Source organism: Gekko japonicus, unplaced genomic scaffold (genome assembly GCF_001447785.1).
Source record: "Gekko japonicus isolate JY-2015 unplaced genomic scaffold, Gekko_japonicus_V1.1 scaffold571, whole genome shotgun sequence".
NCBI lineage: Eukaryota > Metazoa > Chordata > Lepidosauria > Squamata > Gekkonidae > Gekko > Gekko japonicus.
In genome coordinates, this window is record NW_015175373.1 from 269,886 (window position 1) to 282,478 (window position 12,593).

The window sequence follows — 12,593 nt, forward strand, 5'->3', positions numbered from 1 at the left end:
GGAAGATCTTTTGGAACATCTGAATAAATAGCGACGCTATAGACTGTCTCCCAGGAATCGTTGGTACTATCCCGCCATCTTTTGGGGGGTTGGGAGTCCTGGTTTCACCGAGCACTTCATGTGATTGAGGATGGGTTTTTAAATTGTATAATATGCTTTTAAAATGTATATATTTTGGTAATTTTGTATTGTTGTTTTATGTTGCAAGTCTTATCTTGCCTGTAAAGATTCATTTTAAAAGGGAGAATTTCAAGCCAGCTGAAATGGATGCATATGAAACAGCAGGCAACTTTCTAATCAAACTTATACAAGATGAATGCAGACACCTGAAAGAGGCACTTGAGTTTTGCCAGACCATGGGTCAAATGTCAGAGATGATTAAAAATGAGAAGCATCATATCCGTTTTATTTGGGAAGAACCACAAAAGAGGAGGAATAGATTCTGCTATGGAAAGCCAAGGTAAAAATAAGTTTTCTCCAATTTGATACCTAGCATGCAACCATGAGACACTTAGATCAGTTCATTAAACTAAGCATCCCAGGATAATTAAAGCTAAAACAGTGCAGACAGCCCAGAGATTTAGAGTAACCACTTCAGTTACACGGAAGATATTTAATACTGCTTTGCTTGTCAATATACTTGGATCTACTCTCCCTTCACTTATTGTATAAAGTGAATGAGGCAATATCAATCTCATATTAACAAAGAAAGAAAATGCAAGTTATTGAAGAGAAATTCTGCCTGTCTCCCCACTTTTTAAAAAAAATCTCACCATTCTAAAAGACAGCTGGGGGAGATTACTGAAGAACTGAGAGAGAATTTGCGCCAAGGCTTATATCTCAGCAGCTCACAGGCTAACAGTACCACCCTAAGCAGTGTTACACTCTTCTAAGCTCACTGATTTCAATGGACTTAAGGGTGTAACTCTGCTTAGGATGTCACTGAATGATAACATAATGGACAGACATTTGCAGGTGAAGGAAGGGAATGCAGATTACATTTACCAACAGAAACTCTTTTCTAAAGATAGATTCAAGTGGGTAGCTGTGTTGGTCTGAAGCAACAAAACAAAGTTTGAGTCCAGTGGCACCTTTAAGACCAACTAAGTTTAATTTTGGGTATAACCTATCAAGAAGTGTGTGCACACACAAAAGCTTATACCAAGAATAAAACTTCATTGGTTTTAAGGGCGCCACTGGACTCAGACTTTGTTCTTTTCTGAAGACTGATTCAGTAATTGATGTTTACATCATTACTTGATAAGATGGAACACCAACAGAAACAGAGCCCTCCTGTTTTCTTACATCACAAACAGAACATTTTTAAACAAGCCAATAAGTACCCCGGTTGGTAGCTGTAAGACATACAGTAAGCAATGTGGAGCTACTTTCAAATGTGCAAAGTTGGGTGAGGCAGGTCTAAGTAAGGAGCCCTTCTCAGATACTTAGCATAGATTCATTCCTCATAAGCTATACTCTTGTCAGAGATACAATTACCGCCAGGTTCTGCAAACCCAACACTTCCAGTGGTGAAATTAACTGCAACTATTATGCGTGGTAATCAATTCGGATTACTTACCTCGCAATAAACAAGATCTTACAGAATAAGATGCACTGCTAACCGTGTGTTCGATTCAGTTTCGGGAAAGGGGCTTGACTAAGTACTTGGGAGAATACACTCATGCATTTAGTTATGTTTATTCCACTTTTCTTTAAAAATAAACTAATCACGTCTGCTACCAACACACAGAACACAGTAACTTCTGATGTCAATAACGTCCCCTACTAATCTGAGTGGTTTCTAACCCCGTTCCCTACCTTGAGCACATCCTTCCCTGCTACAGTCAGCGACAAATGCCGGCTCTGCAAGCTGCACTTCACATCCCGCCCGCGGGTCCCCTCAGGCACGTTCACCTCGATAAAGACCTCTTCCATTGTCTGGTACCAGCGGCCCCAAGGGGTGGCACACGGCACCAGCCCGCTGCGCTCTTCGAAATGCGCCGACATCCACCCAGCCAGACAGCCAACTCAAATGCGCACGCGCTCACGTTGCCTTGTGGTTTTCCCTCGCTCCCCCTTCCCCGGAACTAATCATAACCAGAGAGACGCCACTTCCCATCCGATTTCCGCCCGTTTCTCACTAGGTTATAGGCGGCGCGAATGGTCCTAGTACAGCATCACAACTCTTCGCCACTGTTCGTAGTACTAACTAAAATATCAGAAAATAACATGTGCTTTTCAAGTTTCCCCCAGATCTCTTCATCGGGTTGGGTGCTGGTATGGGGGTGGGGTGGGGAAGTGCTTCGGGCAGTGTGCAAATGCCTCAAAGGCTGCAGTTTGTAGTCTTGCCAAACTGGAGACAAGGTTTGGAGTTTTAATGACACTATATGACGCTTGGTGCAAATCATATTTTTACATGCCTCAGATAATCTTCAGATGAAAACACAAAAATGCAGCGTCTCCCTTTGAAATGTAAAAAAACTGTTCTTGCTGATGCTGAATTGCCGATGTACAGCTTCCACTTTAAAATTGTTGATATTCATGATGCTTCAGAGTTCCTGCCGGTTAGTCATTCCTCAGCCAAAGCGGTGACACCATACATCTTTTTCGTCAACGTTTATTTCAATGCTTTTCCAATCTGACCTCGGGTTTTTTAGTGCGCCGGCTCAAAGCAGAGACTTTGATTTGTGGAGCGTCTGGTTGGCGGAGCCCTCTGATTGGCTGATTTAGGCAATTATTAAGCGCGGCCTCGTTCGAAGCTTTCGAATTTGTTCCGTTCCTTACTCTGCTGTTCTCTCTGTTGAAACATGTCGTTCCCAAAGGCTCCAATCAAGCGCTTCAATGAAGCACCAAGTAAGTGAACTCCCACCCAGATTCCTGTTTTCGCCTGTGTAGGACTCTGGTGTGCAAATTTAAAATGTTCATAATAGATGCGGCCTTGGGTGTTTTTGCCATGGCCATATGTAGCTTTCCCCATTGTTGCTATATGGAACTGCTATATGGTAGGTTCCCCCAACTTACCCTGCCCAGGGCCCTAGCAGCAGCCATTCCTCTCCCCCCAGCCCCCCACCAGGTTTTTTTGCTTTTGTGTGTATATCTATATCTATATCTATATATATCTATATATATCTATATCTATATATATATATATATGCACATATATATATATATACATATATACACTATATCCATAACACTAAAAAAAACTATCAACATAACACTATAGCAACATCTGTAACAGGTTCTCAGGGTTCTTAGCTTTCAATTTAAAACAGCTAAGGCTGGTCAAGTCACACACACTAAATAATCCACTTTCAATGCACTTTCCAACTGGATTTTGGCAGTTCACACAGTAAAATCCAGTTGGGAAGTGCACTGAAAGTGGATTATTTAGTGTGTGTGACGGCAGCCTAAGTGTCTAGCCAACTTTGGTTTTGGAAATTACTAGAGATCTTGGGATACTGGCTGGGGAGTGCAGAGTTTGGGGAGGTGAATATGCATTTCCCCTAATAGCTCTGCAATAATTTATTTATTTATTTATTATTCACATTTTTATCCCGCCCTCCCCGGAGGCTCAGGGCGGCTTACAGGGCATATTGCCAGATAAAACCATAAAACAATACAAAATATTAAATTACAGCCCTATTTAAAACAGATTTTGATGCCTAGCAAATTAAAAATTTCTAAAAGCAAGATGACTGTCCCTGACCATCCCGTTCTCGCCCATAATGCAGCAACTAGATGTGCATGCCCCATCTTGATTTCCATATATGGGGGATAGATGGTAGCTAGTGCGATGGTGGTGCACTAGTGCACTAATGATGGACTGCTGGTGGACTAGTGGTGGACTAGTGGTGGCGGCTCCTATTCAAAAGCCTGGCGGAAGAGCTCCGTCTTGCAGGCCCTGCGGAACTGTGCTAGGTCCCGCAGAGCCCTGATCTCCTCTGGGAGCTCATTCCACCAGATAGGAGCCGCCACCGAGAACGCCCTGTTCCTGGTCATGCTGAGTCTAATAGAACGGGGACCTGGAACAGCCAGTAGATGTTGAGTCCCTGACCGTAGTGCCCTTGGGGGAACATGTGGGGCAAGGCGGTCCCTTAGGTAGGCTGGTCCCTGGCCATAAAATAAAACCTGCTAGAAGCTAGAGGCTTACTTTTTTTAAAAAAAAAGAAAGTTGGAAATTTAGAGAACCTGCTACAAATATTGTTATGTGTGGTATCTATAAAATGATATTTAGTTGCTGACCTTTAAAAAGTCCAAAAAGCATCCCAATGGCAGGAAGTAACAACTGGGAGAAATGGTTGCTATATGGGTGAGACCAGGAACTCCAAATTTTCTTATCCATGCAGCAACTATCCAGGCTTTACTGCAATCTTTCCCTAAATGTTTCAGTAAAGCAGGTTTGGGAAATATTGGGGGAAAGCTAGGAAATCCTCAGAAGCTGCACAGATGTATCACAGTGTAGGGAGGGGAATCTGTCCTCCAGCAGCATCATAGTTGGAGCAAATTGCCTGTCTGGAAATGGCCTTTCTCTCTACCGGGTGTGTGATCTGTGATCTGTTACTTCTTCAGTTCCTTTTTTGTCTACTTCTGTGTGTGTCTTCCCCTTTTCTATTTCTCACGTAAGTATGCATTTTCTATCTCTTAATCCCTGGCTAGAAAGTCTGTAGAAAGAATTTGCTTTACTGGATTGTGCCATGGCTCCATCTTGTCCAGTATTCTTTTTCTGGGGTGGGGGGGTGGATGGTTGTGGGAAGGTACCAAGCTGAGTGTAAATGCAGCAGCTTCTTTCTAATTTGTCATCCACATTTGATATGTGAGGGTATGCTGCAGGGAGGTTCCATCATGGTTAGCAACTGCTGATATTGAACTCTCTTCTGTTGTCCATGAAAGCTTTATTTATGCGGTATTTAGCTTTTGTAACTTCCCAATGAGAAAGCAATAGCCCGACACTGATTCCAGATAGGGCTTCTCCCGACATTGTTTTGAGATGAGTATATTACAGCTCTCTTGTAAGGAAATGGAATGCTAGAGTTAGGATAACAAAGTAGGATGGGTATGGTATGTGTATATTGTTTATCAGTAATGATGGTGTGGGTCCTTGTAGAAGTTGTGCAACCACATTCCAGACAGCATTCCAGTTAGCACAGGCTTGTCTAGCCTTGGAAATAATTGCATTCCATGAAATAAAATATATATGGTGAAGAACTGTGCTATTCAGTAAAAATACTTTTCTGAAAGATATACTGATCTTATACAGCTGAGAGTAAGTTCTGGGCTAGATAGGCTAATTAACACTATATACTTAATATGCTCAAGTACAAGTGGGTTTATGGAAGTCCTGAGTAGGAGCCTGGAGAAGGTAATGGGATGGATGAGGGCTCAGAAACTGAAACTTAATCCAGATAAGTGTGAGGTGCTGTTTGATCAATGGAGAAGCTTCTCAACAATTGTTCTGGAGGGGACAGGTCAATAGTTTGCAGTTTCTACTGGATCTGGCCTGCAGTGAGAGATTCATGTCTCCTCTGTGGCATGTATCAATTCTGCCTGGTTTGCCAGTTATGGCTATTCCTTGAAAAGCACAATCTGTCCACAGAGATCTGTGCTCTGGTTCCATCCAGGTTAGATTACTGTAATGCACTCCATATGGGGCTTCAATTGAAAATGGTTCAGAAACTTGAGTAGGTCCAAAACATGGCAGCCAGGCTACTGTCAGAGGTTGGTTACAGGGATTGTATCACCCCTGTGCTGAAAGGTTTGCACTGGTTATCCATGTTTTTAGGCTCCATTGTTATCTTTAAGGCCATAGATGGCTTGGGGTGAGACAGTACCTGTCTCCTCCCATGCTCTCCAGTCCACAGATCTGCCTCCTAAACCCTATTGAATGTATGTGTCCCCACCCCACCCCCAGAGGTGAGGCAGGTGGCAACTACAGACAAGGCATTTTCTGTGGTGGCACATTGCCTTTGGAACACCCTCACCCTTGAGGCTCACCCTGTGCTTACTTTACTATCTTTTTAACACCGGGTCAAAACAGATTTGTTTTAATCCAGATTTTTAATAAGCTTTTTATCCTGTCATCTTTTTTACTAGATTGTTTTTAATGTCCTTACATTGTTTTAATTAAGCCATCTTTAGTAGGATTCTGAAGAGGCATCATAGAAACATCTTAAACAAATAAAATACAGACAATTAGCCCATCTAATCTCATATGTCCACTTTTTTGAATTAATCTATTCTAAAATTAATACCCTTGTTGTCCAGCTCTGTGCTGCCTCCCATGTATTCGACTGTAGTCCTTTCAAAAATAATAATTGGACTACTCTGTTGACCCTAACTAGAGTAAAGTAAGATTCAGGTGGGATTAGCCATGATTTTCTGAAGCAGCAGAACAGAGTTAGAGTTCAGTGGCACCTTTAAGACCAACAAGGTTTTATTAATGGTATAAGCTTTCATGTACTATGAATAAAGCTTTGTTGGTCTTAAAGGTGCCACTGGACTCAAACTTTGTTCTAAAGTAAGGTAGGACTGGTGTTCTGTGTGGTTGTTTGTGGTTATTTCATTAATGTCTGCAGATGTGTTTTAAGTTACTCTTATTTATTTTGTGTAATTTATAGTCTGCCTTTCTTGCTGAGACTCAAGGCAGATTACGTATTATAAATCAAATACAAAAAAGAGGGGGGGAAGGGGGGTAAGTAAATTAAATACAAGATGAGACATCCGATGAAAGGTTGCAATAGGGTCTGGATTGCAGAGAGTTGGAAAAAAGCATAAGCATTTAAGTATGCTAAACAATGCAGAAATTACATAATAGGAACATACTTACAACAGCCGTTACTTAAGAAAACTTTTCTGCTTTGTCTGTTAATATATATTAATGGTTGACTGATGCTGGTCCCAGACAAGACTGAAAGGAGTGTGTGTGTGTGTGGGGGGGGGGATGAATCCTCAGACCTCCAATGGAATCTATTAGTAGATTTTACAGTTTGCAAGTCCACTGGAGAGTAGCTACAGCAATTGTCCCACTTTAGGTAGAGATGTAAATTTCTCAGAAATGGTGAAGCCATGAAAAAAAGACTCCTTTCCAGGAAAAAAATGAAAATTTGGGGGAAACCTGAAATATATGCAGTATTAACTGTCCTAGCAAACTTAAACTAAGTTTACTACTTTAACATCATAAAATGCATAATTTAAAACTTGCTTAGCATATGAAATCTCAGTATTTGACATATTTATGGAATTTAAAAGTTCCAGCTATATCTTGTCGTCTTCCTTCTGTGGCTACTGGTTAAAGACAATTCTGTTCTCAGTGAAACTTTCCGTTTTTCTTCCTCTGAGGTTTTGGTGCAGTTTCTACCCCCCCCCCTTCTGATCCCCCCCCCCCCGGCAAAGTAGGGCAATAAACTACTTGTTACCAAATCTGTGGGTGTACTTGTCACAGTATGTGTAATGATTTCATGTTTTGGTGTGTGTTTCTTTAAATGTTTAGTTTGACTGCAGTAATGTAAGGAGAGTGATAGAGGAAGATGAGTGTGATGTGATTGGCTGATGACAGAGAATGTGGGAGGAGGTGTGTCTCAGAGGAGATTCTGGGTTTACTGTGGAGAGTTTTTAGTTTTTAGCCTGTATGGCAGAAGAAGCAGTTTGAGTCTATCCTGTGTGCCTAAGACAAACAGTTTAGCCTGAGTGGCAAAGGCTGTCAGAGTTGAGTTGTGGTGTTTTGTGAGAAAGTGTGTGATGCCCAGCTTTATCAGTTATAAGTTCCTTTCTTCAACAACAGTTCAAAATACCCAGAAACCTATTTTATTCTTTTATAAAACATTATTTGTTTAAACTTATCCCAGCAGTCAGAACAGTCGTTCCTCAGAGCCACATAGTCCTCTGAAGTGCCCAGACACAGGGTCATCTCTCCTTATATATAATTGAATAGTGGGTGCCAAAGTTCTAATTCTAAAATGCACTCCCTTAGTGTATGGCTGATGGCACTGCTCCTCAGCATATATCGCCACCAATCAGAAGGCAAAGCCCGGGTCCCGCCCACACCACAACTGCTGCGACAACCTGGTTTTTTGCATATGGAAGCTGATTGGACTTCACTCCATTCCACACCTCAAACTCCCCCCCCCCCCCCGCGCTGGTTTGGGAGTAGTTGCATATGGAACCTGCTGTATTCTGGTGGTGTGCAGGTCCCAGGTTCATGTTTTAAAAGCAGACTGACACTGTTTGCCCAAAGCCAGAGCACTCTCCCAGAGCCTCTTTCTTACTCCCGTTGTATTTATTTCCACAACGGGCCTTATTTCTAGTTCTATCATAATAGAGAAATTTGGTATTTTTAATTCCTGGTGGCAGCAGTAATCTACCAAGTTTATGTTAACATAGTGTGTTTTAAAGGAAAAACAGTCTCCCCAATAAGGAGGACATCACAGTATGTAATGATTTAAAAGAGATGTGTTCTGCTTAAGGACAAGGGGGGATTTGTAATGATTTAAAGTTTTAAGTGTGTGTTTCTTAAATGTTGGTAAGTTTCAGAAGAGCAAGGGGGTGAAAGAGAGGGATGAGTGAGGTGACTGATTGGTGACTGAGAGTGTATGGGTGGAGCCAGGAAGTGTGTGTGGAGAAAGTCAGGTAGTGTGTTCAGTCAGCAGTTAACAGTCAGTTGGGATCAGTCAACAGTCTACAGAGTCTGAGAAGCAGTCTGTCTAATTAGAATTCCACATTAGTGCTGTGAAAAGCATTTAAGATTCTAACAAAGAAGTAGAATATTATCGAGGGCATATTAGTGACTAGAGAGAGTCAAAACCTAATATTGTCTAAGTATTACAAGTGTGTAAGAGTGAAGCTGACAGAAGCTGAGTTAAGAAGTGAAAGATTAAACTGAGCTAAATAAAGATTGGACAAAGTACATTCTGAAGAGAGGCAGATTTGAGAGTCAGGAGTCTTTGTGTAGTGAAAGTGTAATTCCTCAGTCAGGAGTTATAAACATACACTGTTTTATTCACTGAAGAGACAAGTTACAAAACATCTTGAAACCAATATACTTGTACAAATAAAGTTTTATTTTGTTTTTTAAACCCGGGGCTGGAGTCCTATGCTGTTTCAATACTAGAGTCTTATACTCAGGACCACATAGTCCAACAAAGGAGCCTTAGAGCTTGGGCACAATACCTTGGGAAAGAGAAAAAAAGAGTAGTTAATAGGATTGGAATTAAATTCCTGATGGCAGTGTTGCATACCAAGAGAGAGAGAGAAATAACTAACAAGGAAGTTAAAGACACACAAATTAAAAGAGAAGTCGTGACTAGGGGTATGCATTCAGATTTACTGACCCAAACTCCCCCCCCCATCTTTTAAGGGTTTTTTGGGTTTTCAGAATCTGAAAAGGCTTTTCTGAGCTTTTTCGGATTCTGAACCTCCCCCAAAACCCCTTGAAAAGTTTTGGGTCCCCCCCAGTTTTTTCAGGAATACCGAAAAACGGCGCTGTTTTTTAAAAAAACTTTAAAGGGCTCTCCTAAACTTGGTTTTCCTGCTGTTTCCCCATCTTTCCTGCCTCTTGCTCTGGTTTCCAGGAGGGAGGGGGAAAGAGGGACCTTGTAGACAGCCAATCACTGCAATGCATTTCAAAATGCATTGCAGTTTGCAACTTTTTGCAAGGCTGCTGTTGTTGCTGGCTTCAGTTGTTGAAGCCCAGCTACTAGCTTGCTTCTTTCCCAGAGAAGGAGCACTGGCCAATAGGATTTTGGCATCTGCTCTCTGGCCAATCACAGAAGTTTGTTCCTTTTTGAAATCCTTTTGTGTATGCCCAGAGAGCATAAAAGCAGACTCTCTGACTGGCTGACTCCATTCCTGTTCCTGCTGCTGCTGGTGTGAGAGAGCCTGGCTTGGAGATTGTGTGTGGCTGGCTTCTGCTTCAGAATCAGCCCCTGCTCCTTGAGCCTGCTTTCCACCCTGCTGCTGCCTGCTGACTTCTTGGACTACCTTGGATCAAGACTGAAGACATCACACTGGTTTGATTGATATTAGGGCCACTTTTAAAAACTTTTATTTCTTGTGGGTTGGTGTGGATTGGGGCCTGGGGTTGTTGTGGTGGAGGGTAGGTAGGGTTGCCAAGTCGATCTTCGCTGGAAGCGGGGGACTCCCGGCCGGCGTCTGGTGCGCGCGTGAAGCGTCCGCGCGCCGCATGCATGTCACTTGGAAGTGATGTGATGACGCCAGGCACGCTGGGGGCCGGGCCATGGCCATACAAGGGAAAACCATAGTGTTTTCCCTCGGGTAACCATGGCCCCGCCCTCAGCGTGCCCGGCGTGGTCGCGTCACTTCCAGGTGATGTGCACGTCGGGGAGGAGTTCCCCCCGGGGCCCGATCCGGTGGCGCCAGGGAATGGGCTCTGGGGCGGGGGTTTCTCCGCCCACCGGGGGGACTTGGGAAGCCTAAGGGTAGGCCTCTAGGGCCTTGCAGGCCTTTTTCTTGTTTTTTTTTTTTTTTTTGGAGGGGGGTTTCTTCTACTTTGTTGGTTTGCCAGTGTTGTTTGTTTTTCAGTTTAATTTAACATTTTTTTTACTGTGCTTCATTTTTATTTATTGGCTTGTTGGGGCTTTTTCGTGTGTGTGTGTGTGTTACTGACTAGGCCTAGGGCCTAGGCTCTCTGTTTTTGATTCTTGTGTTTTGTGGTTCTGTTTCTTGCCTTTTTGCAGTTTAAGTTTTTAAAGTTCTTGTATTGTATTTTCTGGGCTTGTTGGATTTTTTTTGGGGGGGGAGGTTACTGACTAGGCCTTGTGCCTGGGGCCTAGGTTCTCTGCTTTTGGTTCTTGTTTGTCCTTTGTGGTTCTGTTTTGTTGCTTTTGCAGTTTCAATTTTTTAAGTTCCTTGTACTGTGTGTTTGCTGGGCTTGTTGGGGTTTTTTTTGGGGGGGGGTACAAAGCCTGCTTGGGGCCTAGGCTCTGTCTGTTGCCTTTTAGTGGTTCTGTGCTGTGCAGGTTTTAAGTTGTTATATTTTTGTGGACTTTTGGCTTAGGCGTGGGGGTCAGTGCTCTGTGTGTGCTTCTGGTTTAGCTGTTGCACCACTGTTAAATAGGCTTTTAATAAATGTTTCAGGAATTTTAAACTAATATTTTTAAATGAATCTCAGCATAGGGCTTTAACTAGGCCAGTGCTAGGAGAACAAAAAGAGGCCAGGTTTGTCTTCAGCTCATAAAAAAGAGGTATAAGTAGATGTGACATCCTTGGGGAGGACTATTTTCACTTTAAAAGTTATCTTTATTATGTTTAACTGGGTAGATTCTGCTGCCACCAGGAAATTTTAAGGATTTCCAAACCTTTATGCTTCTACTGTTGCTTTTTTTAGTTTGGTAGACCGAGTTCTAGGCTTACAAGGAACTATGTGGTCCTGAGAAGTATTTCATTCAGAGCTGGTATAAACTTAAATAAAAGAGGTTTTATTGAAATAAATACTAAATAAGAGGGTGATACAATGTAACTAGTAATGTGTAAATGATGTACAATTGCTTTGGTATCACACTCAATCTTTTCCCTCACTGACAGGGATCTTTTCATGTAACTTTGTAACACTTGTTTATCTCAATGCCATATATGTTCACTGTTTCACTCCAGTTGGTTATGACACACAGACTTTCCTTTAACTTCTCTTCACTTAAACTTTACTTTACCTTTTCCTATACATTCAGCTTTCAGCTGTCCTTCTCTTTCTCACTGAACAACCGCAGCTGTCCACTTCTAACTGCTTCAACACAGAACTAACTAACTGAACTTCAACTGTCAACATCTAACTGAACTCCTGACTGACTCACATACTCATCCGATCAGATTCACTTCCAAAACCCCTCCCCCTCTCTGTCAACCACCAATCATACCACACTTGCCTCTCTCAACCACTCTAGTCTATCTACCACAGCCATGCAACCAAACTTTTAAAGAGACACACGCACACAAATACAAGGAATCGTTACAGTAGCGTATAACTTTTTAAAAAGTAGTGTGCTGTCTTGTTTGTGCTCTGATTGAACTTTGGTGAAGCCAGGCACTCTCCCCCCCACCCCTTTAGCTTGTGCGTTTGAATTAGGGAGCACATGCATTCCTTCACGGAATCAGGCTGGTTCCATTAGAATCTAGATAGTAGTAGTTTAAAACCCTAAAACTTTTAAAAAGGTTTCCAAGCCATATCTCAATTACAGTCCATATCTCAAGTACAGTCTTTAAAGCATAGTCAGGGTCAGTGTAGGAATTCACTAGATCTAAAAAACAAACCCAGAAAAAACTGAAGCAAAGCTAGGCCCTTGGGGCAAGACTAAGAAGACTAGAGGGGTGGAGGGGAGGGGGAGAGCCTCGCTTTCCCCCCAACCTCAGCGCAGGACCACAGCAGAGCGTCCTGGCACCATTCTGACCTCTGGCCAGAGTGGTGCCATGAAGAAGCCGCACCTGGTTCTCTTCCCTGAGAAGGATGCTCTTGTGGTGGCCCCAGCAGAGGTGCCTGCAGGTGCTGGCACTGGGCAGGGGTCTGCTGCTCAGGCAGTCCCTCCTCAAGCCATTGCTGCTGAGGCTCAGCGGCAGGGGGGGGGGCGGGCAGCGCTGTCTGTTGG

General features: G+C 42.8%; 2 protein-coding genes across 2 annotated transcripts in view; one reads left to right on the forward strand and one right to left on the reverse strand.

Annotated features, from left to right (window-relative positions):
- Positions 1 to 2,015, reverse strand: part of NUDCD2 (NudC domain containing 2) — a 12,140-nt gene extending 10,125 nt beyond the window's left edge. The window contains exon 1 of the mRNA XM_015425513.1: positions 1,819 to 2,015. Within this exon, the coding sequence (XP_015280999.1) occupies positions 1,819 to 2,007 (189 nt within the window). The 5' untranslated portion in view covers positions 2,008 to 2,015. The remainder of the gene's footprint in view (positions 1 to 1,818) is intronic.
- Positions 2,016 to 2,778: 763 nt separating this feature from the next.
- The window catches only part of HMMR (hyaluronan-mediated motility receptor), a 45,253-nt gene continuing 35,438 nt past the window's right edge, over positions 2,779 to 12,593 (forward strand). Inside the window, exon 1 of the mRNA XM_015425509.1 lies at positions 2,779 to 2,853. Within this exon, the coding sequence (XP_015280995.1) occupies positions 2,808 to 2,853 (46 nt within the window). The 5' untranslated portion in view covers positions 2,779 to 2,807. The remainder of the gene's footprint in view (positions 2,854 to 12,593) is intronic.